Source organism: Rhinolophus sinicus, chromosome 18, assembly GCF_057876585.1.
Source record: "Rhinolophus sinicus isolate RSI-liver-muscle chromosome 18, RSI-T2T, whole genome shotgun sequence".
Classification (NCBI taxonomy): domain Eukaryota; kingdom Metazoa; phylum Chordata; class Mammalia; order Chiroptera; family Rhinolophidae; genus Rhinolophus; species Rhinolophus sinicus.
Window position 1 is genome coordinate 84727266 of NC_142518.1, and position 25235 is coordinate 84752500.

Sequence of the window (25235 nt, forward strand, 5' to 3'; positions counted from 1 at the left end):
GTGTGTGTCCTTTATAATTGACTTGCTCCACGTCCCTATTCTGTGCGTGTGCTCCAAAGCTGACCCATGTGTTGTGTATATTGTCCTGTTAAAGTTGAGCTTTAATTGCTTTTGGCTTGTCAGGAGCTGGGATTGACTCTTAGGCTGACTAGTTGTGAGACTTGGCTCTGCCCACAGTGGATGATCTGCTGTGTGAGGGTTGACCGCTCAAATAAGGCTTGGCCCCTATGAGCTCTTGTACCTGTAGAGAATTCCCCCTGTGTGCGTCACTTGTAGGTCAAACCCGGTGAAATTTTGGTTTGGTATGGAGTTGGCCTCTGGGTATTTTGAATCTCATGCCTCTTGAGCTGGGCCCTGGTGTAGTGGAATTTCAGAACAAAGCAACTCACCAAGCACAACAACAACAACAAAGAAAAAACCAAATACACTCACATGTAAAAACAACTGATAACCCACACTCAACATAGGCAAAAATATCAAAAATACAAAAACAAAACAAAACAAAAAAAGAAAGTAGTGCCAGTCTTGGCTTAAGCCCACTAAGTGATCTCCAGGTTGTCCTCTGCTGAAACAGAGTCCTCTGCGTCTTGTGCAGGCAGAGCTCGCCACCTGGTGCCCAGTTTTTGTTTTGATCCTGGAACAGCAGTTCTAGATGATTGGGGCTGTGGGATCTGGATGGTAGTTTTTACAAAGTCAGTGCAGTTTCTGTTCTTGGGTGCAGATATGTGCACTGAGAGTAACACAGACAGCCCTGTGCCCACGTCTCCTGAGTCTTAGTGCACTTCTTCTCTCTCTCTCTCTCTCTCTCTCTCTGTGTGTGTGTGTGTGTGTGTGTGTGTGTGTGGAGGGTGCTAGATTTCTGAGCTGCTGAAAGCCCAGAGCTACCTCTGCCACCTGCTGCTGACCCCTCGGCATGTCTCCGCAGTTGTAATTGCTCTACCCTAGGCAGGCCAGAAAAAGTGGGGGCTGGGGATGGAGGAATCTTCTCTCTCCCTGCCCAGCAGTGTCACACTCTTCCCATCCTCTTCCATGGGTCACAGCAGCTGCAAACTGGGTCTTCCCAGATTCTGAGTGCTACTGATCCTCTGTAATCTGACACTACTCCTCAGTTCAGGGGCCAGCTTGAGTCTCTGGAAAGGATTGGGAGAGTGGGGTGATGGGCTCAGGTATGGTGTTTACTTCCTTTGTCTGACCTACGGCCCAGCTGGAGGTCTCAGCTGACGTTACTGCCTCAAACACTGGATATGCTGCTCTCTTGGCAGGAAACATCAGTTGTGGGATGCAGGGAAAGAGCCCACCTCTTGGCTCTTGTTGTCTCTGTTCTGTCCTGGGACCCCCTGTGTCTCCGCAGCTGCGGATGAGCACTGCGTCTCCACTCTGCTCCCTTCCCTTTTCCCCTGCTCGTCCAGTTTGCCCACCTGCATGTAATCTTTGAACGAGTCTCTTGGCTGTTCTGTGTGATGAGCAGAGAGTCCTTTGATAGGTTGTAGATGTTCAATTTGTGGTAAGTTCTGGAGGAGAACTCAAGAAGACCACTTGGCTGCCGCTATTCCTATGATGTTACTCTCTTACTTTTTAAGTTTTATGGGAGGTATACAGGTTTATCCCATTATTTTTATATGTCTTTTTATGCATCTGAATTATTTACTATTTTTAATAATTGTTTTTTTCAATTACTGTTGACATACAATATTACATTAGTTTCAGGTGTACAACATAGTAATTAGACATTTATCTAACTTATGAAGTAATCACCTTGATAAATCTAGTACCCATCTGACTGCATACATATTTATTACAATATTATTGACTATATTCCTTAGGCTATACTTTACATCCCCATGACTATTTTGTAATTACCAATATGTACTTCTTAATCCCTTCCCCTTTTTCACCCATCCCCAAACTCCCCTCCCAGCTGGCAACCATCTCTGGATCTATCAGTTTGTGTCTGTTTTGTTTATTTATTTTGTTCTTTAGATTCCACATCTAAGTGAAATCATATGGTACTTGTCTTTCTCTGTCTGACTCCAATAACCTCTATGTCCATCCATATTATTGTAGATGGCAATATTTCATTCTTTTTTTATGGCTGAGTAATATTTTATTGTATATATGTACCATCTCTTCTTTATTCATTGATAGACACCCAGGTTGACTCTATATTTTGGTTATTGTAAATAATGTTGCAATGAACATATTGGACACACATATCACTTCAAAGTAGTGTTTTGGGATTCTTTGGATAAATACCTAGAAGTGGGATTACTGGGTCTTTCTTTGTCTCTTGTTATAGCCTTCATTTTAAGTCTATTTTGTCTGGCATAAGTATTGCTACCCCAGCTTTTCGTTGTTGTTGTTGTTGTTGTTGTTGTTGTTATTATTTCCATTTTTCATCAAATACCTTTTTCCATCCCTTTACTTTCAGTCTGTTTGTGTCTTTCAATCTGAAGTGAGTCTTTTGTAGGCAGCATATGTGAGGGTCTTGTTTTTTTATTCATTCCACCAAACTGTCTTTGATTGAAGCATTTAATCCATTTACATTTAAAGGAATTGTTGCTAGATATGTACTTCTTACCATTTTATTATTCATATTTTTTCTTCTCCTTCCTAAAGAAGTTCCTCTAACATTTCTTGTAATATTTGTTTGGTGTTGATGAACTCCTTTAGCTTTTTCTTCTCTGGGAAGCTCTTTATCTGCCTTTCGATTTTAAATTATAGCTTTCCTGGGTAGAATGATCTTGGTTGTAGGTCCTTGTTTTTCATCACTTTGAATGTGCCATGCCAATCCTTTCTGGCCTGGAATGTTTCTGATGAGATATCAGCTGACAGTCTTATTCAGAGCTCCCTTGTATGTAACTAACTGCTTTTCTCTTACTGCTTTTCAGAGTCTCTCTTTGTCTTTTACCTTGAAATTTTAATTTTGATGTGTCTTGGTGATGGCTTCTCTGGGTTCATCTTGTTTGGGACTCTCTGTGCTTTCTGGGCTTGTATGTCTATTACCCTCACCAGGTTAGAAAACTTTTCTGTCATTATAGCTTTAACTAGTTATCAATTCCTTGCTCTCTTTCTTCTCCTTCTGGTACCCCAATGATGCAAATGTTGTTACACTTGATGTTGTCCAGGGGATCCTTTAAACTATCTTCATTTTTTTTACCTTGTTCTTTTTGCTGTTATGTCTGGGTATTTTCTGCTACCTTCACTTCTAAATTTCTGATTTTATCCTCTGTTTCATCTAATCTACTGTTAATTCCCTTTAATGTATTCTTGATTTCAGTTATTGTGTTCTTAATCTCTGACTGAATCTTTTCATGTTTTCTATCTCCATTTTTATGTTTCCTATCCCTTTAAGTTTTCACTGATTTCATCAACTCTTCCCCTAAGTTCATTGAGCACCTTATAACCAGTGTTTTGAACTGTTGGTCTAGTAGATTGCTTGTCTTCATTTTGTTTAGTTCTTGTTCTGGAGCATTGTTCTGTTCTTGCATTTGGTACATGTTTCTTTGTCTCCCCATTTTGTCTGCCTCCCTGTGTTTGTTTCTATGTATTAGGTAGGGCTTCTATGTCTCCTGTCTCAGTATGGGGGCCGTATGTTAGGTGTCCTGTGGAGCACAGTGACAGTCTCCCTGGTCATCTGAGCCATGTGTTCCAGGTGTGTCCCATGTGTGGGTTGTGTGTGCCTTCCTGTTGTAGTTGAACCTTGGTTGCTGTTTGCGAATCAGTTGAAGGGATTGAACCTTAGGCTCATTGGTTGTGAGAACTGGCTGTGACTACAGTGCAGGACCTGTTGTGCAGGGGCTGACCCTATGGAGCAGGATTCCCTTTAGCAGGGCTGGTGCCTACTTAGTCTGCCCTTTGGCTATGTCACCCATGGAGGCAGCTGGTGGTACTCCGTCTTGGTCTAAAGCTGGCTACCGGGTGTGCTGGCCCTAGGGCCTCCTGGGATGGGCCCCACCACTAGCCAAGTTCAGCCACAGTCTGCGCCCTGCCTGGGACCATCTGGAGTAAGCCACAAAGCAATCTGTAGATGACAGCCACCTGCACTGGGCTTGGAAGTACTTTGAGAGGCCAAGCCATGAACCAAGGCCGTTGCCGCTAGTGCCAGGCTTGGGGCTGCTCAGCAAGAGGTATGGGACTCACTGAGGCAAGATACTTCTTCTTTGGGTTTTATGAACCCTTGAGAGATTTTCAAAAAGTCCGCAGCTTGAGCCAGACAGGCCATTTGTATGGAAAAGCCACTGGAAGCAGCTTAAGTGGGTCCACAAGTTTGGTAAGGAGGGGTCTCAGAATCACCAGAGTGGAGCAAACAGTGTTAGAGACTCAGATATGGTGGCCACCTGCATTGGCACACCAGGAGGAGGGAAGACTCAACAAAGAAATAATAGATTCTGCCAGCCCTTCTATCTGGGAGAAAGCTGCCCCTCCAGCACTTGTCCTGAAGCCAGACAATTCAATTCCCCCGACTACCCCCCATATGTCCCTGGTGCCTTTTGAGCTGCTGCCCCATTGCTGGAGCTCAGAACTTGTGAGTCCATCAGTGAGTAAGTCCTTGCATGGGCCCTTTAAGAGGAACACCTAGGAGTCTACCTGCCGTCAGGCTCATTCAGCCACAATCTCCACTGGTTTCCTTCCACAGCCAGAAATTGTGGGGACTTCTCTTCCCAGCACTTGAACCCTGGGTGGGGGTGCCTGGTGTGAGGCTGGGACCCCTCACTCCTCAGGGGGACCTCTGCAGCTGAGACATCTCTCCTGATTTTTAACCACCACATTTGGTTTGAGACCAGCCCATTCCACATCTCTGACCCTCCTACCAGTCTCAAGATGGCTTCTTCTACATATTCTCAGTTGTAGGACTTCTGTTCAGCTAGATTTCAGGCAATTTTCAATGATGGTTCTGTAGTTTAGTTGTAGTTTGGATGTTGTCATGAAAGGAGGCAAGCACAGCATTTACCTACTCCACCATCTTGACCAAAAATCTGAATTATTTACTATTTTGTAAATTCTTTGAGCAGCTGACTAGGAAATTCTTACTGAAATAAAATAAATTCATTGAGAATGTATTTCATTATGATGCTTAGAAATTGTTTTCTGTGTCGAATGAGGATAATGTAATATAAAATGAGCATAAATGTCAATGAGTGAGATTTCAATCTTAGAAAGCCTTGATTATTAGGGGACATTATTGGTGTGGACATCAGAAGCAGGTTAAGTGGCAAAAAAATGGATTGTAAAGCATATACCGATTGGTTTAGCTAAGAATCAGACCCAATGATCCTTAGAGTAACTTCAGCTCAAGAATTCTACAAGGCTATAAAACTAGTGCTGGTAGCCATTTTTCACCAACCTCCTGATATCTTTGGCCAGCAATCTAGTTGTCAACCTGATCAGGCCTAAGCTTCAGTTTTTAAGTAAATATATCTTGAATTCCATGTATCAGGCATCGTGCTGGCTACCAAGAGGGCCACAAAAATAAATCAGGCATGGACTTTGTCCTCAAGAACACCCAGTAACATGGGGGAAGACAGACATATAGCCCACTGACCTTAATGCACTATAGTAAGCTCTATAGCAAAGCTATGAGCAAAGTGCTTTGAGAGAAAAGCCAAGAAAGTACATCTGTGGGACAGAAAAGAGTGAGGAAAGATTTCACAAAAGATGTGATATTTGCTCTGGATCTTGTAGGACGAATAGGAATAATTCAGGAAGAAGTAAAAACATAACCAAAGGCATAAGATGTGAAAGTATGTAGCATATTTCAGAGAACAGTGAGTAGCTCAGTATGACCAGATCAAAGGAGAGTGTAGTCAAGATCGTAAAGACTCTTGAATATTATATACAAGAAGTTGGACTTTGTCCTGTAGGCATTTGGAAACTATCAGAGAATTTTAAACAATGAAGTAACTTGAAAATATTTACACTTTAGAAAGATCACTGGAGGATAAATTGGAGAGCTGAAACTCATAGATTAGTTAGGTGGTAATGTAGTGTAGACCAAAACCTGATGTGAGCCTGCCCCAAGGCAATGGTAATGAGAATAGAAACGAGGAAAGGATAGATCCTATAGGCATTTCTGTTAAAATAAACATGGAATAATGAGAGGCTGAAGAAGGAATAAAAACCAAACTTTCCAGCCTGGATGTAAGGTACTTTACTGATAGAATTTAGGAGATCCAAGCTTTACAAGGGAGATAATAAATTTGGTTTAGAAATGTTTAATCTGAAAGTATCTACAGGACCATAAGATGAAGATGTCCATCAGCAAGACTTGTTTACTTTCTCCCTAAAACATATCTTGAATCCAACCCCTTCTCTCCACCTCCATTTCTCCCAGCATAGGACTACCTCCTCCCCTAGACTATTATAAGACTAGCCTAACCAATCTTCTTGCTTCCACTCTGGCCCACCTTAGTCTGTTCTCCATACAGCAGCAAGAAAAACGTTTTAAAATTTTAATTCAGATCTTATCACACATGGCTCAAAATTTTCCAGTAGTTTCCTATCACATGTAGAATAATTCCAAACTTTTTACCACTATTTACAGGGCCCAACAAGATCTGGCCTCTGATTATTCTCCTAAGCTCATTTCCTGCCACACTCTCTTTTGCTCATTTGGCTTCAACCATATTGGCTTTTTTCTTGTTTTTTATTTTCCCATCTCAGTGAACAATTTCAGTGACTCATTAAAGGTCTGATTGTGATGAATACAATGTATAGTTTCCATGGTGATAGCTCTGGAAGTTCCAGCCCTCTGTAATTATTTGAGTAGGTCCAAGCAGGCCTCAAAAAAGATGCAATGTAGCTGGCGAAAGTCCAGAGAATAGTAACTAAATAATCAAAAAGGCTAAGACAGGGGCCAGGAAAACATGGCATATGTTTGTAGTTTCTACCATATTATCTCAGTTCTGATCAACTATTACTTTAGAATTTTTCTCTAGAGTTTTCACTCCTCAGGACCAAGCTCCCAACTCAATTGGAAGTAATGGAGTCATTGAGACCATGCTTCCTTCATATTCTCCAGAATACCTAACATAGAGCTACAAGCATTTAGTACATGTTCTAAGGACCATCTGAATTGAGATGAAATTTAATGGAATTTAATTAAATTCAAAATCAAAAGGGTAAAAATGAAGGAAACTTGGCTTGGTAGAAATAACAGTTTTGATTTGGCCTCAAACTGAGTTGAGGGAAGGACTCTAGTCATTCTACGATATTCTTCACACCTCCAGTAGAGTGTTTTACACTTGTTGAAAGGATAGATGAAAGGCTAAATATCTTAATGCAAACTCAGGCAGTACTGATAGAAAATAATGCTCTACTGACAAAAAGCAGTTTTCATGTTTATTCTGTCCTTATCATGTATCTGGGGTGCTATGTTTATTTCTAGACACTCCAATTTAAGAAGGTACCTATGGGAAAAAGACCAAAATTGTGAGGGTTCTGTAAATAGTATTAGGTGTAGGTGAAGTTAGCCTGATGAAGAGATGAGGAGGGTACATAATAACAACCTTGCAATATTTGAAGGGCGATCATGTCACAGAAGGAACAGAATTGTGTCTGCATAGCTCTAGCAGGTAGTACTAAAGAGTGAGAGTTACAGAGAACCAAATTTCAGCTCTGAATAAGGAAATGTTTTCTTGCAATAATTAATACCCTCTGCGCTGGAGTGGGCTGGCTAAAAGGAAGTGCACTCCCTTCCAATGGCTTTTTTTTCAGGTAGGTAAAGGACAATCATTTAGCAGGACATTGTAAGGGAGATTTCTGCATTGAGATGAAGATTGAACTAAGAAAGTGTTTTTGAAACTAGATTGCAACCAATTAGTGGAGCCATGAAATCAATTTAGTGGATCCTGATCAGCATTTTTAAATGAATTAGAATAGAATAGAAAATATCAGAGAATATCATACATACATAGCAAGGATGAGTATGGTTTTGATAAATCTATTCTGAAACCATGTTTTCATACCCCTATGTATGAATGTATCTACTGGGTTGCAATGTAACATGTTTTTCTTACTATTAATGACAATAAAAAATGTTTGAAAACCACTGCCCTGGGGCCTCTTGCAGTTATAAATATGGTTTTTATCTTTGTTGCAGAGGTCCAAAATTGCTGTCTATGAGAAAATGTGGTCTTACATGAAATCAGCAGAGCCATCTGTGTTTACCAAAACAACAGCAGATGGCGTGGCCCGAGTGCGGAAGTCCAAGGGAAAGTTCGCCTTCCTGCTGGAGTCAACCATGAATGAGTACATTGAGCAGAGAAAACCGTGTGATACGATGAAAGTTGGTGGAAATCTGGATTCCAAAGGCTATGGTGTGGCAACCCCTAAAGGCTCAGCATTAAGGTGGGTGGAATAATATAACAATATCCGTGTTGTTATAGTATTCCACCTACCCTGATGCATTTTGTTGTCATATTCTTTCTTGTGGATTTTGAGGTAACGTTTAAAAGTTTAAAACCTACAATATTCCATGGAGTTAAATAAGACGGTAAATTATGGTTTCATCTATTTAATACATCCACTTTTTCAATGTTCTCTCTCTATGTTGTCCTCTCTGACTGTTTGTTGCTGTTTTAATTTTATAGTTCAATGGCTTTTTCAATTTAGATGGTAAAAGCCAAATTATGGTGCCATATGTGACAAATGTTAATTGCATGGATGTGGTGTTCTTGTTACTTTTTTTTCTCAAAGACAATTTCCCCATCCCGCACACTTCAGTTTTGAGCAAATGTTATCCTCCATGCCACCTTCCAATATTTAACCCTGTATTTGCTGTACAGACATTTTTATAGCTCCACGTTCTGTGAAATTTAGCCAATTTGTCCTCTTGTGCTCCTTTTTATACGTTAACGATTTCCTAAGCATTTGTGCATTTTCTTACAAGTTATGTTTTATCGTTTCAAGAAATGCTGTTAACCTGGCAGTATTAAAACTGAATGAGCAAGGCCTCTTGGACAAATTGAAAAACAAATGGTGGTACGACAAAGGAGAGTGCGGCAGCGGGGGCGGTGACTCCAAGGTCAGCCTCAATGTCACCACAACCGGGTACCCTTAGTGACGAGTAATCGGCAAGACTGTTATCTTATTATTGAGGAGAGAGCACAAGACATAAAGTGGAATGACCAGGTTATTCGCCTGCCTGGCAGCTTTGGGAACTAGAAAGACTTCAGGGCACTGCCCGCATTTTTGATCTAACTTGGGTCCCTTCTTAAACTCCCAGACAGAGGCTCCCTATCCACACCCTTTTTCTCCCCTCACACACTAGACTGGTTGCCTTATGAAGGCTATGGTATAGGTTTCACTGCCCTAGGCTTTCAAGAGCCAAAGGCTTTCCTTAAGACTGTCCCCGCCTGCCTCAGCTGAGTGGTATGAGAAATCAAATCAAACTATTAAAAGGTTATAGCCTTTTTTTTTTCCCTAAGGCATGATATTGCACACAGAGGTTGGTTAGTTGATTAGAGATGGCTTCTTCAATTATGTGTTTAAATGATGAGATGTTGTTCTGTATATGTGATGGCCTAGTTAAGCTGGCCCCATTTAACTTGAAATCCAAAGAACAAGCTCGGTTTCAAGTTAAATGGGGTCTTTCTTTAATAGGCCACCCCATATACAGACTTTGCAAAGATTTTGTATATTGAAACAAGTGTGTCACCTAACTGTGATACTCTGTGTGTATGAATACTTGATTTGGCTTTTCCTTAGCCATGTTCTCAGTTCAGGTAGGTCAAATTGTTATCCAGGCAGCTACTATGAGAAAACCCATCTTACTTGGCATTATTTTGGCTCCTTAATGCTCTTTGGGGCTAATAAGAATGAATAACCTTCATCCAAGAAAAAGAAATAAGGGCAAGCACAGAAGCCATGATACCAAGTGATGTAAAAACCCATTGGGTAAGTACAGGAGAGGACCTGAAAACAGAATCCTCCATGACCCAAAGGCATGAGAATTGTATTGAAGCATGATCGGTTCTTGTATGACCAAGAATCCATGGCATCTTAAGGTGAAGAACAGTGTTTCCCAATCACAGACCAACAAGCAGGCAAAGCGAAAACTTTTCTCCTTCACAGACAATGGTTACACATCTGCTCCTCTCTTTCCCTCTCCATTCCTCAAAATACTGACAGAAAAGTTAGTTTGCTGGTCTGCAGTATAACATGGGTTTGGAAACACTGGTACAAAGCACTTTCCAAGAAATAAATTTAGGGACAAATTTCTTTAGCATATATCTTACCAAGTACTGACAAGGTCTTTTGTTGTAAAGCCTTGATTAACCAGAACTCACCTAACCAGTACCCAAACTAATTGAACTTACCCACCCCCCTTAGTACCGACATTGACGAGAAAGCAGCAATAGTACTAAAAGAGAAGACTGCAAGTAATTAAATTTTTTTAAATCACTTGCCAAGAGATGATCTGTGGTTAGGTCACATTCAGCTCTGTCTCATGTGTCTTCTCTCCATCTGGATTGACCCTCAAACATTAGAGGCTATTTACCTGAGGCGAGAGAGTGGATACAAGTATTTTGAGAAAAAATATGTTATTAGCCAAAAATGAAACAAAATGAGTATTCTTATTGAAAATTCCATTTATCCCATATGGATTCCAATTAGTCAAGGTTTTACTATGTGTCAAAAAACAGTAACTTCCTTTCTTACTAGTTTGATGGCATTGACAATTTAGCCAACCTTTTGGCACATTTGAGTTTTGCAATGGCTAACCTGAGGCCTACAGTATTTAGCACCTTCTTCCTGGTCTTTTTCTCGTGTTAATAACAGGCCATGGAGAAACTATGCCACTGATGTGAGTTGCAGAATGAAAATTGAGCTGGATTGGATACATTGCTCATCATTGATACTCAGCATGGCTAAAAAGGAGCCATGGGCTGTATCAAGATGACTCTAAAACATCCACATGATGCCAAGTTGCCAGAAGTTTTCAGATAACCAAATATTTGATGTTACATAAACAAAAAATTATCTGCACACATTTGGCTACATTTTTTCTTTTCACCCAGATGTTTTGGTGTCATGAAGACCCCTAAAACTTTAGACCATCTATTTACTAATTACAACCAGCAATCAAACATTTTTTCTCAGCTGATAGTACTGAAATTTATCAAGTAACTTTATTGCTGGCCCATGATTTCCAGGTTATCTGTTTTGATATGCAAATAGAAAAATATTTCAGTAGATCCTGTTTTCAACTTCTTTGACCATAGTTTTACCTGCCAGGTATCTTTCAAATCAGTTTTTTTCAGTCATTCCTCCAGCCAAACTTTTGAAGAAAGTCAACCCCTTTTTCAACTGTGAATAATAATGTGATCAGTGCTGCATATCCCATGATTGCTTATTTAATTTCTGGATTACCAAGGAGTTTGCCTTTATCTTCTTCCTTCTTGCTATCTGCTATTTTCCGAGAGTGAGCGAAAGAAGGAGCAAGAGATGAACTTAACTATGTTTTACCACTATATAGTGGTAATGCCAAAAATAAATCAATGAAGAAAAAAAGTAGAAAAGGCAGTGAAACCTCATTAATTTGGAGCCCTGTAATTTATAATCTGTGATAAATGGGACGGGGACCAGTCTACAATCTAACTTTATATTATCGGGGACCTGGCGAAGAGAGGTTTGTTAAGCAAATGAAGAATTTGGACTAGATTGCTAGTTGAATTTTTCCTTAAGACAACAAACTTTTCAAATGTTGGGAGTATGTATTAGATATAATCATATTCATTACAAATCTATCTGCTAAAGTAGTGCTCATGAAACCTCCACTAATGCAACATTTTATAGTGAGTTTGAATTACAAAATAGACATAAGGTAATAAAACTGTCGTTCTTCAAATGGGTTTTGCAATTCAAGACTTACTCATTCAGACAATCCCTCCCCATTAGTCCAAATCAGTGAGGTTTAACTGCATTAGCAAAATGGTTTGAGAATTATACTTCTTTATTGTATCCCATTCCCAGTTAACATGACAATTGACTGTTGAATGTACTATCATCTCATAGAGAAAGTGAGATCCAGAGATGGTGGTAACTTTGAGAAGGCCACACAACTAATGCTGTCACAAATCTCTGCAGATTTTCAGGGTCATCTCTTGTGATAATATTGCAGACAGCAATTTATCACATCTACCCATCCAATGAGCAATGTGAATCTGATTGAATGTGACATATTGCCATAAAAATCAGGTTCATTCTCAACCTTGGTTACAAGGCAAATAGCATATTTAAACCACTCCAGTCCTCAGGACTGATTACTAGAAATGACAGTAATCACAATGCCTGACATTTATGAGTGCTTTTACTTTTGCAGAAACACATCCACATCTATTATCTCTGAAACCAGGAGAGGGAGAAAAACCTGTACTACTTATCTCTCTGTCTGTCACCTGCAACCTTCAAGTAAAGATAAATGGGCAATTATGTTAAATTGTTGACTCCACCCACCCAGGAGACATTACACATTCTAAGCCTTTTCTCAAAAAATTACTATTCTATGGAAGGAGCCGGCAACTTTTCAGGCTGTTTTAAATGTGCACATGCTTAAACTAATGAAATAAATTTATTTTATTTTATTATTTTATTTTATTTTATAAGGAATACAAGGAATTAAGACAAGGTCAGTTACTGAAGTAACCCCTGAACCAGACCTACATGCTAAAATTAAAATAATGCTTGGTTTTACCAATTTGCTAAACCTGGGCTAACAGGGCCTAAACAAATAAGACTTGATCTTTCCTTAATGGACTGTAAATGCATGGGCAAGGATCATAGAAATTAGAGCTGTGGTTTGGGAATTTTTAATTTGCAAATCACCCTTTTGTGTTAGTACTTTATTACAACGTGTGTGCAAATGTAGTAATTAAGAGCCAGCAGGTTGTTTCAGTGATAAACCCAGATCACCAGAGGTTTGTGACACAACCAGTGAAAGCGTGTTGTTGCTATAAATCACAGCAGAATGGGGATTTAGCTTCTGAACTGCCACATAACACATCAGTCTCTCTCCATAGCTGCCTGTCACCTCAAACTTTCAAATTCTTCTTATTCCCACCCCCACTCTGCTTCATTCCCTTAATCTTGGGTAAAGGGCACCAATTTAGCTTTCCCTGTGTAGCCCTACTTTGCAAGAAAAGGTATGGTCAGTGAAAAAAGCTATTTGTGACTAGGGGGGACAAGGCATTATGAACCCCACCTCACCCTAGAATTGCTCTGGCTTTAGTTCTACCCAGGAATTTAAATAGACTTCCAGTGTCCATGTTTTCTAAGCTGAAAATCAGCACACTTTGTATGCTTTTGGGAACATTGGAACAATATGTTTAAATAAGACCATTCTGAACCCCTTGACTGCAACGAGAGTTATATAATACGTATCTTAACTTGTAAGGCGTATAGGGAAGTAAGGAATGAGGATGAAATATGCAGTTAAACTTCCATTAATTGAATAAATGGTTGGATGATAATTATAATTTATATAATATTGATAGAGAAATGCAGTTTAATTATCTTCAAATCTGTATAGGGACTAGATTAAACTAGTTAATGTAGTGCTAGGAAAGAACTTAGGGAACTTATTTTAATAAATTCAAAACAGCTTGCAATTAAAATTAGTTGTGTTCTTTTACACGGGTGCTTTTAAAGTACCTAAAAACAATTTGTTCTCTTAAGAAATTCAAACACGTTTCTCCTCCCTGTCACTAGCAATCTTATATTTTTTTTAATCCCATGCATTTGCTTAGCAAGTCTTCTATTCAAAACAGTGAAAAGTTATACTTTAAGACAATCCATTTCCAATTGTCCTTGGCTTCCTAGTCAGTGGTACATAGATAAATGAGGCGATACTGTATTTCCCATATGTATAAATGAGATCCTTAGTTTTATGTGTATTTCTTCTTCTTCCATGTATGTCTACAATTCTCCTCTCCTATTCCACTGTCTCTTAAGCTCTTCTCTTCCACACCCAGAATTCTTTGACATTCTTGGGCCTTGAATAACAGATGTGAATCTGCATCTGCCTTTTACCTGCAACAAGATATACCTTTTAAGGGCAGGAACCACCCCTAAAGGTAGACATTTTGGATACCCAGGGTTACGATGGATCCCAATGACTCCTTATTGACACTGTTATGTGTGTAGGCAAGAATCATTACAGATCGACGGCATTTCCTGGGTCTTAGAAGAAGTTCCTATGAATCACCAAGACTGGTTTGAGCTCGAAGAGTAGGGTGAGTATATTATGCTCTTCGTTGGTTTGCATGTCTCTGTGCTGGTGCTGCCTCCTGGAAGTATGAAGAACCTGACAGTTTTCTTTTCTGGAAGTGACTAAATTTGCTCCTTGAACTTATTCAGGTCTTTCTCCCAAGAGCAAACCCTCACTATCTCTCAAGTGGCTGCTTCAAGCAAGGGACTTCTTTTCCTTAAGAACTGAACCAACCAGTCCAACGACTGCCAAAATCATTGATTTTACCAGATGGTGTTAAAGAATAAATTCTACCACCAGGGGTTGGGGTGGAATGTAATCCAGAAAGAAAATGTATATATATATATATATATATATATATATATATATATTTAATTAACCCATTCTGGTGATTTTTTCTAATTGACTGGGTGGCCTTAAATGGTTTCTATGATTAAAATATGATTATTTGTTTTTGGTGTTATCCTGATAACTTGAATGTGCTTCTTATTAACACATAATGACCAAATGCCCAACACCAGAGCTACAGAAAGAGCCGCAGGAGTGAAAAGCCTGAAGGTAAGAATGCTGTTATACAATTGCCAAAAGGAAAGACACTGGTGCAGTGGCAGAATGAAATGTTAACATCTGTGCCCTTTCTGTGCCTCTAAGACCATTTGGTTTCCTTTCATTTGGAGAGACGTTTATTGAACCACAATCTCTGAAACATAGGATAGCCCATGGAAAAGTAACATGAAACATTTGAAATGACTGAAATACTTTCAATGAGGGTGGGAGCTGAGGTTGGTGGAGCAGGGTGGGGGAAGATTCCTTTTATGGCGAACAGTTGAAATCCTTTCTCTTTTGATTTTCTAGAGAGCGGTATAGCATTTGGCCCTTGGCACATGAGGCAAATCCCTATTGGTCAGAGGTGGTAAAAGTGTGGTCCAAGTACTAGATTCACCTTGAAGATTAATTTCATCTGGACTTGAAACAGATATATCTCAAAATATAGACCTAAGGCAATAACATGCTTTACATTAGAAAACAATAGAGAGAGATAAAATGAGAGGGAGAGACTGACTCTGCTAGTGTTTCGTGTCTAGCATCACTGCTGGAAATGCAAATAAGTGAATGCTAGAATGCTTCCTAGAAGCATTATCTGCCCTGGCATGGCAACCAGTAGTCAGCTTTCGTATCTGATATATAGACTCAATTTGTTGCAATCTGTTGGGGTATAAGCTAAACTGATTATTTTTCTATGGGTCATGGTCAAGGGAGAGCTGTTGGGGGAAAAAGAGGATGCTGGCATGCATCAGATTAAACTCTGAATGGGTATTTTGCCAAGAGTCAGGGAAATGAGCTAGAAGTCTTCAGAAATACAGTCTCTGGTGCAGATCAGTTTCTCTATTATCAGTCTATGCCTCTCTTTCTTGGTGCCATTTGGATGATCTAAAGAAAACACACTATGTGTAGCTGGTTAGCTCAGTTGGTTAGAGCAGCGGTGCTCTTAGCAACAAGGTTGCCGGTTTGATCCCTGCATGGGCCAGTGTGAGCTGCACCCTCAAACAACTAGATTGAAACAACTACTTGATTTGAAGATGATGGGTCCTGGAAAAACACACTTAAATAAATAAAAGGTTTTTTTTTTTTTAATTTAATTATAAAATAAAATATACACACTTATACGTAAAAAAAAAAAAAAACCAAATTTTACAGTTTGAGTTTTTAATGGATCTTAAAAGCAAGTTTTCAAGTGAATCATATCAATTATGTACTTTGGAAAATATCCGCAGCAACATTTTAAGTTTCTCTAATAGGACGTTTTCCCTAAGGTCCTTCTCTCTGTCAAGGATAAATCAAGTTAGAAGTCTCCCCAGACAAATTGGGTTATATGAGAAAGTCCACAACCACTAATGGTTTTAGATTCCTGTTCTAGAGAGAAAGGTTGGACAAAGTCCCAGTTTGGCAGAAATCCATCAGTAAAATTCACTACTTGTAGAATCAAGAAGTCTATCACTTTGAATTTTTTGGAAATGCTCTGGTTTTACCCCCATATCTACAAGTGACTTCTGAGACTGCTTCCCTAGCATAAACACTCATCAACAGGTTTCAATCACTGGATTCTTAGGCCCTCAGTAAAATGATTCACAGCTTTCAATTCCTAATGTTATATGCATGCATTATTGAATTTGCTCTTTGCACTCTATTAAATTATGATCTCATTAGCAAGGAGTTAAATAGGTTTGAGCTACATTTGTGAACTACATAGATATAAATACTTTCTCAGAGGGAGCTTCCAACAGCTAAGCACTGCCTAACTCTGCAAACCATTGTAGTTGTCCCTGTGAAATGAGGGTTGCCCTGGTGGCCAGAGTCCAGTATGTACATGCTCCCTGGTTGTGGAGAAAGCTCAGTTTTTCCCCAAGGGTAGAAGGATTGAAATAGCTTAAACACTCATTCTTCTAGAATCTTGCATCCACAAACCCCTGTGAAAATAAATGGGTAAAAATTTTTAAAGAGGGCTGCAGACACTAGTGTAGTCTAGGCCTTATTTTGAACTGCCACAGCCTCTAACAGATTCTATATGGAGAGGTAAATCCTTTCATTACACATATCCCAAGCTAACATACTGAAAAGAATATAAAGGACCTTAGAGTAAATTTTTTCACCCAGCAAAGAATCTTCTCTTGCTTGTTCATCAATTAGCTTCAACTTAATAAATCAAGACCTACCTGGGCAGAGATGTATTCATCTGCCTATCTTTACAACAGGTCCTCGAATAATGTTGTTTCATTCAACATCATTTCATTATGACAGTGAGATGTGGTAGGAACCTAACTCTTGTTTATATCAATTAGCCTTTGGTAAAATTGGTTTTGTTATATGTCATTTTGATTAAAGTTGCAGAACCTATCAACGATGTTAAGTGAAGACTTACTGTACATGTCTGTGATTTCCCAAGTGATGCTAGGAGTTCTCCAGAAAAGGCTAGGAAAGCACGTGAGCTATTGGAAAAGGTGACTTGTCACCATTGAAATCTAAAATATCTTCAGTAAAAAAGCCAGTAAAACAGAGAATGGCTGTCCTTCCTCCAGTGGGGTGAAGATAATTCTAAAACATTACTCAAAAAAAAAAATCACTAGATACCAAGAAACAACTGTTAGTAACTTGGAATAAGGTTTAGATGAGGCATAAAGTGAGGGGAGGGCTTCCAGCTTAGTCTGTGATAAGTCTCCATTTCCATCATCCAGATAATTGTGTTGTTAGAGCAGGTTTCTAACTAAATATGCAAATGCGTCCTTGCTCATATATTTCTTTTGTTTCTCTGTGATCCTTGTCTTTCTCCATAACCTGCATATTTACACATGCATCTATCCTTCCTAAGGACACTACTGAAGATCTCCTGGCATCATTAATTAAACAAACATTTGCTTTTTAGGTCTACCTGCTCAGAAAGGACAAGTAAAGTCATTTAGAGCAGAATATGCCCCACAGTCTCTCGGGTGAATGAATAATACTACATTCTGGCTTCCTATATTTTTCAGTCCTAGAACCATATCTATAGTACAGATTCTTATCTCAACCCTTCTAGGAACATTATTTAGAGAAATCAACTTGGTCATTAATTTGCAAGGCCATTTTTTTCTCTTTTTCACTATGGGGAAACTCAGCACCCTCACACCACTCTCTTCACATTTCTGTGTTCATAAAAAAGAATCTAACGTGGCTCCAACTACCTATTTCAGGTAGTTCCTGAAATGAAAATTGTAAAATAAATTAGACAGTTCTTTTGAACTATGTCAAAAATTTTAGTTACTTCAAAAAAATAAACAGTTTCTACTTTCACAGGGGAAAAAATGGTCTTCTCATCATAAAACTGTCTCCATATTTAACGTTGGCTATCACTAAGATAACATTGAACTTTTAAATGGCTGGTTGGTATATCACAGGGACGAGCTGGGAGCCTGGAGCATTGCCACCTGTGGCTACATGCCTTGGATTAGTGAACACAGACCTTTGCAGCTGAGTTATTGCTAGGTGTGGATGACAGAGATAAGAACTATGTATCAGCCAGTTGTTTTCTTTAAAAATAGAACTCATTTGCAAGGCATTATGAATTTCATTACAACCTCTATTTTTAAAAAATGTAGAATCGTACACCTGAAATCTATGTAACTTTACTAACAATTGTCACCCCAATAAACTTTAATTAAAAAAAATAGACACCATTCCATGACTGTTCCCCACACTCAATAATCATCATCTTGCCACAGGTCAGCACTACCTTTCCATACTTTTAAGTGACTCTCTAATTCTCATTTGCTCTTACCCTCTCCATCTGATCAACAGTGCATATACATTTTTGTAGGTGCAGTAAACCGTTTTCTTCTTAGGGGAACTTTACACCCTCCCCCCACCCCACCCTGAACATTTTTAAAACAAAATGGAACAAAGAGTTGGCATTTGTAAACAGTTACTCCTTGTTTCATTTCCCATCTTTCAAGAAGCTGTGTAGTTTAACAAGGAATGTTGCTCAAACTTAAAGGTGTGCAATTCTCATGGTGGAATTTCAGGTATCACTAAGGAAAATATTTTTGGACAGGGGGATATTCCCAGATCCCCTGAAATTACATCACAAAGCTCTCCTGTTCTCTCCCTAAGCTTGCCACCCCATGCCCTTGTCTTAGAAGGGCTCTACTCCGCAAAAAAAGTTCGTATCAAGCACTTCAGGGGACAGAATGTCCAACTAATTTTCACGATAAGAATCTGACCTACTTTGTTTAATTCTTTCTGTTCTCTGTTGAGGTGAGTACAATAAATATTTCTGACTTATAATTCTCTTAGGTACCAGTAATTGCTCTGAAACATTACCCTGGAGACATATTGCTACGCCACAGTGACAGGCCGCAGCTGCAAAATATGCCCTTGCTAGGTTGATAGTTATTTGGAGTATGGTCGTCCCTAAAGAAAAAAAATTAATTATGAACATCCAAGCCCAAAGAAAAAAAATAAGGAGAACTGCCTTTACGTGTTTTCCATTGGAGAATGCACAGTACAGAGTTGGATGTATGTCAATTTTCCTTCTGACCTGCCCCACAATTTGCTGTGCAGGCTTGAGTATATTGCTTAACATATTTGTACCTCAATTCCTTTACTTGTAAAGTAGAGACCATAAATCTACCTTCTTAGAGTGACCATTAAACTTGACCAATAATAATAGTTATTATAATAATTATTGAGTACTAAGCTGAAATACAAAATTCTAAAAGAGAGTTATCTATTCAACAAATATTTATTGAGAGAACTATTATTCTAAGTGGGGATATAAATACACAAGCCATGGTCACTGCCCTTGGAAAGCACACAGTGTAGTGGGAGTTACAAGACATGGGCAGAAATAATTAGGCAAGGTAGAAGAAGAAGAAGAGGAGGAAAAATATTGGAGCAGGAAGAAAAAATTGGTTTCATAGAGAAAGTGACATTTTAAATGACCAAATGCCCACCCAGTTCCACTTCCTTTACCAAATTGTAAGTGTGTCAGGGGGGTGTCAATAGATTTGGTTGATTTCGATTGGGCTAGGCAATACATCCAGTAACATACAGTAAAAGAAAAATTACAGCAGTTTTTCTCTGCCATCTTGGGAATGTATTCCACCCCATAGTAACATAGCGTTCTAGGAGATTTGGCCTTTAAAGTACTTTCTTTTCTTGGCAGCTATCCTAACCTTGTTAAGTGGTATTATCTGTGATGTATGCTCCTTGGCTGTGCTGCTGCTTGAAATGTACTTCTCTTTCATTATTATTCGGAAGTTCACGAATGCACATTGGATCCCTGCCAGATTTGATAAGCCCTGGGATTTTTTTTTTCTCCAATCAAATAATAAACCTCTAAGAGTATATCATTTGTCAGATTTCTCTAAAGTCCTGGGATATCAGATGAGGTCTGGATGCTCTAAGGCAGTGTTTCTCAACCTCGGTACAATTGACATTTGGAGCTCTGTTGTGGGGGCTGTTCTTTGCATAGTAGGGTGTTTAGCTGTATCCCTGGCCTATATGCTCTAGATGCCTGTAGCATTCCCCCACCCAGCTGTGACCATGAAAAATTACCCTAGACATTGTCAAATAATACCTGGAAAACAAAACCACCCCCATTTGAAAACCATTGCTCTAAGGTAACCTCCACTGTAACTGTGGAGGCCATGGGCTTAGAGAACAGTTACCAGCCATTCTGTGGAAGCCACTGGATGGCCTAAGGAAGGGATAGCCGATTTGTCAGGATAAAGATGCTAAATTGCCAACATACTGAGCCTGGGTTTTGGTAAGAGTGGATGGTGGCAGCCCAGAATAGGCCCATCACAGGAAACACCTTCCTTCCTCCAAAACCAGTACTTCTCAAACATTTTTGCCCCAGGATCCCTTTATACATTTAAAACTTATAGGTAACCCCCAAAATTTGGGTATGTGTGTTATGTGTATTAATATTTAGCATATCAGAAATTAAAATGCACAAATGTATTCGTCAATTCATTTGAAAATAATAAATCTAATATGTTAACATAAATACCACACTTTTATGAAAAATAAATATATTTTTCCAAAACAAAAATAAATTAGAAAGAAGTGGCATTGCCTTACATTCTTACAAATCTCTTTACTTTCTGGCTTAATATAAGAGAACAGGATTCTCATTTCTGTTGCTTTATTTGATCTGCTGTGATAGTACATGTCATATAGCCTCCAGGAATCGCCACTGTACATCATTAGGAAATAAGAATGAGAAGGGCAAGAATATCTTGGTATTATTATAAAAATAGTTTTGACCTCACAGACCCTCTGATGAAATGGTTGCAGGGATCCTCCAGGGGTTCTTGGACCACACTTTGAGAACCACTGCTCTAAACTACCATGTCACACTTTTATCAACCTAGCTCATTTAAGGGTCGACAAACATTTTTAAAACCCAGGATTTCTAGGCAGAGATCTCTATTTGGACCTTAGTGTAAGTGCCTTTAATCAGACTGCTCTGTTCCTGAGATTTAATAAGAGTAGCTGTACTGAAAAAGTTGAATGAAGTAATTTGAAGAACACAGTATCTTGAGGGAGAACAGGAGCTGGTAAGGGCTTAGTCAGAGAGCAGCATGAGGATGCTGGGCCCTTTGCAATGAAAAAAAAAATAAGAAGCACAGAAAGGAGGAAGGGAATACTTTGTACTTTTTCTTGTGGTCCTGATGGAATCAGTCACCCATATGCTATTGGAAAGCATCTTCCCTGTAATCAGAGCTAACTGCCAGACTTTTGAGCCTAGGTGCCAGTGCCTAGCATAAGGCATAGCGCTGGGGGAGAGTCAGTGGTGATAAAACAAAAAATAATAGGAGGAAAGGAGAGAGAGAGAGAAGGGAGCCGAAGCGTGGGATTTAGGAGAGAAGGCAATTACAACACTGATCTCAGGGCTATAGATGGCCTGTCTGTCCTTTAAAAGTCTAAGACTTAATTTTCACTGTCAATAATATCTTAAATAGGCTCAAAGTTTTGAGTATTCCCTGTTGCTTTACATTCTAAGCAACTAGTTGGCATTTGAGAAGCCTAAGTCTCTGAGCATTGATTGAAAGGACTTGTTTAAAGTATAAAAGGACCTCAATTTCCTGGTGAGATACAAAATGCAAATATTCTGGCTGCCAAACCTTGCACTAACTGAGAAAGCGTCACCTCCCTGATACTAAAGGTTTATAGTTTTTCAAATCTCAAGTATTCTAAAATTGCATATTATTTTTAAATGATGATACATTTCTCAAAATATATAAAGATGAGATGGTCCCTCTGCTCTCAACAGCAGAGTAGGGAAGAAATCGGTTTTGGGGACTTGGTCTGATTGAAGCCAGATGTCTGTGACTATAGGAAGTCTTGTCAATGGCAGATATGTTGGAGGGTCTAACTTATCCAAAATAAGCTAACAAATTTTATGGCATGTTCATAGTTATATAAATATGTCTGCTTTCCTCCTTGTTAAATTGGTGGCGTTCAAAATAGTATGTACTAGTATTGGCAATATTGTTCACATGAATCTGAACACACAGTAGTTTATTTCCTCATAATAAAAGTATGCTACCCTCTATATATAATGCATTTTTTATCCAAAGTTATAAGGGATACTTTATTTAAAATCCATTAGCTCTAGAAAGACAATAGGGTAAAGTTCATTATTCCCATTTTATAGCTGATAATATTTCTGAGAGAAAATCTTTATCCTAGGACCAATAGGGTTTCCTGCACTTGGCCAGTGGCTCTGACTGTAGTCCTTATGCTTTAGAGAGTGGTGGACTAGGGAGAGGTGACCTGGCCTCCTGGAGATGCATTAGCCTCTCAGTTAAAGAAGTCTTATCTTCCCAGAACAGGTTACCTAAACTGTTCCTCTACAGTGCTACCCACAGTGGCAGAGTCAGTTTGCATTTTAGGTCATGCCACCTTAATAATCTATTTTTAAACAATCTGGTTCACCCTCTGGTGATCTGAGTTGACTACAGACATATGACCATCTCAGAAAGACAGCCAGTCAGTAACTCAAAAAACAATCTATAGGTTAGTTCTCCCACTGTTGAAAGTATTCCTCTTATCCAAAATGCAGAGGTCCACATTACACTTTTAATACTAAGATCAGGACGTACATAAAAACTCAGTTTGTGGAGTGAAGACGTATGGAGTACAGTTCTTTCTGTGCTGATTTTTAGCTTGGCAAGATATTTGTGTAATAAAGGACAATTAATCAGAAGTCATGTTATTCAAGCAGAATCTATTTTCTGTTCTATTCTGATTCATCCTTTTGTCTAGTTTCACATATGAAAACGGTTCCCCTTCTAGCCTGGTCCCCTTCTCCATAGAACTTGCTTTCTGTCTGGAAGTACAACAAGACACCTGGTTAGATCAAACTTAACACACCTCCGTCACAAAGTTACTGCAAGCTGCTGCCAATAATTGTCACTGAGGGGAGACCCTCCTCATCACACACAGCCTATCTGAGGAGTGCCTTTTTTCTATCCTCATTGTTTAACAGTGTGTGCCGATTACTCAAAGCGATATGGGCAGGCCCTGGTAAATATAGTGTTGCTGTAGTGTTAGCTTTTTATAAGGTAATGCTCAGGTTGCCTGCAGTGTCTAAAATTATTCTGTGGCCAGGGTCCCCTGCTTTATCGCTTTCTATAGATTTAAAGTAGTTTGAAGCTTGAATAACATAAAATAACATAATATAATGTTATTTATGTTATTTCCCACGTGAAGAACGCCTGTAAACCTTGCAGTATTGAAACTCAGTGAACAAGGCATCTTAGACAAGCTGAAAAACAAATGGTGGTACGATAAGGGGGAATGTGGAGCCAAGGACTCCGGGAGTAAGGTCAGTCGCTGAAGGTCTTTTTGTACTGATTAGCAATCACATTTTGAACCACTGTTTATTTTCTACCCTAAAATGGCTTTCCTTCCCAACACACACTCCCTGACACAGTGGGACCCCTTTATAACACCAGCACTGAAGGAATAAGGCAAACACCAGCCTCAGAGGCCTGCCACTTGACATCAATCACTGACTCTAGAGAACTATTGTTATTAGGGAACTCAATCTGGCCTACTGCATTTCCAAAGCTATAAAATAAAGAGCTGTGTTATAAGGGGGTTTTACTGTATTTCACACTTCCAAAGTTCAAAGCAGAAGTATAACAATAACAACTAAAAAAAAAACAAAGATCCAGTTGTGACAGTCTTTTTTCTTAACCTCTTACATTGTCAGAGACTTTGTAGTTGTAAATAGCTTTGGTTATTAATATATTGTCGATCCCATCTGAAAACAGTCAAAGAAATAAATAACAAAGACTGGTCTCTGTAAGCAGAATGATTACCCTCCCCCCAGCTGCTGTTATATGGATTTCAGCATCTATTTGGATCTCGAATATCATTAAGTCTCTCACACTTCTCCAAAGGTGTCATTTGAATTTCTGTAATACTTTTTTAATTTGTTCGCATGCTCCTTAAGGGTATACATTGTCAGAAGAACATCACATTGATAAGCATGAAACACTCTTCCCCGCCTCCTTCCTGCCCCCCTTGCTCCCCTGAGAAAGTTCTTTTTAATTTCAATTTTTGCCTTTCCTTTTTTTGAACTAATATTGTGGTATCAGTTAATTCCTTTCATGAAATGCCACTCATTTTCCCTGTGCAGTGAACCATTTTGCTACTGGTTTTCTATATCCCACAACAGGGAATTCTGTGAAACTTAAATACGTTGGAACTTGAAACTGTTCTTGTTACTACAACTTACGTGGGTTATGTAAAGCATACCTTTCCCCCATCAAATACCACATACATATAAAAATCTCATGGCAGAGGGAGGGTTACCAGAAATTGGTCCGTTTCCCAATGCACTGTGGAACATCCTTGCAAATAGCCTCAACAGCTTCCTTAAGGAACTGATCCATTGTTCCATAAGTGATAAAAATTCTTACCACTTGTGTAGCTGTCATTCATCCCAGAAGAGTGACTATTTATTTGCAAGGTTGTTATACACATGAGGCACACACATACCACCCTTCCTAACCATGTGATTCAATTCCAATTGGCATTTTTATTAAGGTAAACAAGTACTGGATTGGATCCTATGAAAATAGAATCCAGATATGGCCATATTGTCTTTACATTTAATTCTTTAAATGATACCAGGACTAGCTGAGCCACAGAGTGTTGAGTGTCAGCAATGGCCATCATCTGTTCACTGTGTTATCATTTCAATAAGATTCTCAAGCTACTAAGTTAACACTTTGGGTATTCCACTCAATTGCATTCAGCAGCAAAATGGTTATGTTCTCTCTAAAAAGACTACAAAATGCTATTTTATTTTATTTTATTTTTTTCAAAGAAAGACTCCTGGCCCTTGGTGTGTCCTACCTCAAGGTAGGGCTCAAGGCACCGACTTTTTTCTTTCCATGATTTGGCAGTTCAGTTTTTGCTTTTTCATACAGGCTGATAGCTTAGTCAGATTTGCACAGTTTGACCTGAAAGTCAC

General features: G+C 39.0%; 1 protein-coding gene across 11 annotated transcripts in view; it reads left to right on the forward strand.

Moving 5' to 3' along the window:
* The window catches only part of GRIA3 (glutamate ionotropic receptor AMPA type subunit 3), a 568173-nt gene that overhangs the window by 534442 nt on the left and 8496 nt on the right, over nt 1–25235 (forward strand). For 7 of the 11 annotated variants that reach the window (XM_088795040.1, XM_088795041.1, XM_088795043.1 and 4 more), the window contains 2 exons: nt 8099–8346; nt 23462–23576. In XM_088795040.1, the coding sequence (XP_088651166.1) occupies nt 8099–8346; nt 23462–23576 (363 nt within the window). Of the gene's footprint in view, nt 1–8098; nt 8347–8907; nt 9023–23461; nt 23577–25235 lie in introns of all 11 variants that reach the window. The other 4 variants (XM_074324305.2, XM_074324303.2, XR_012493554.2 and 1 more) reach the window with 3 other exon arrangements.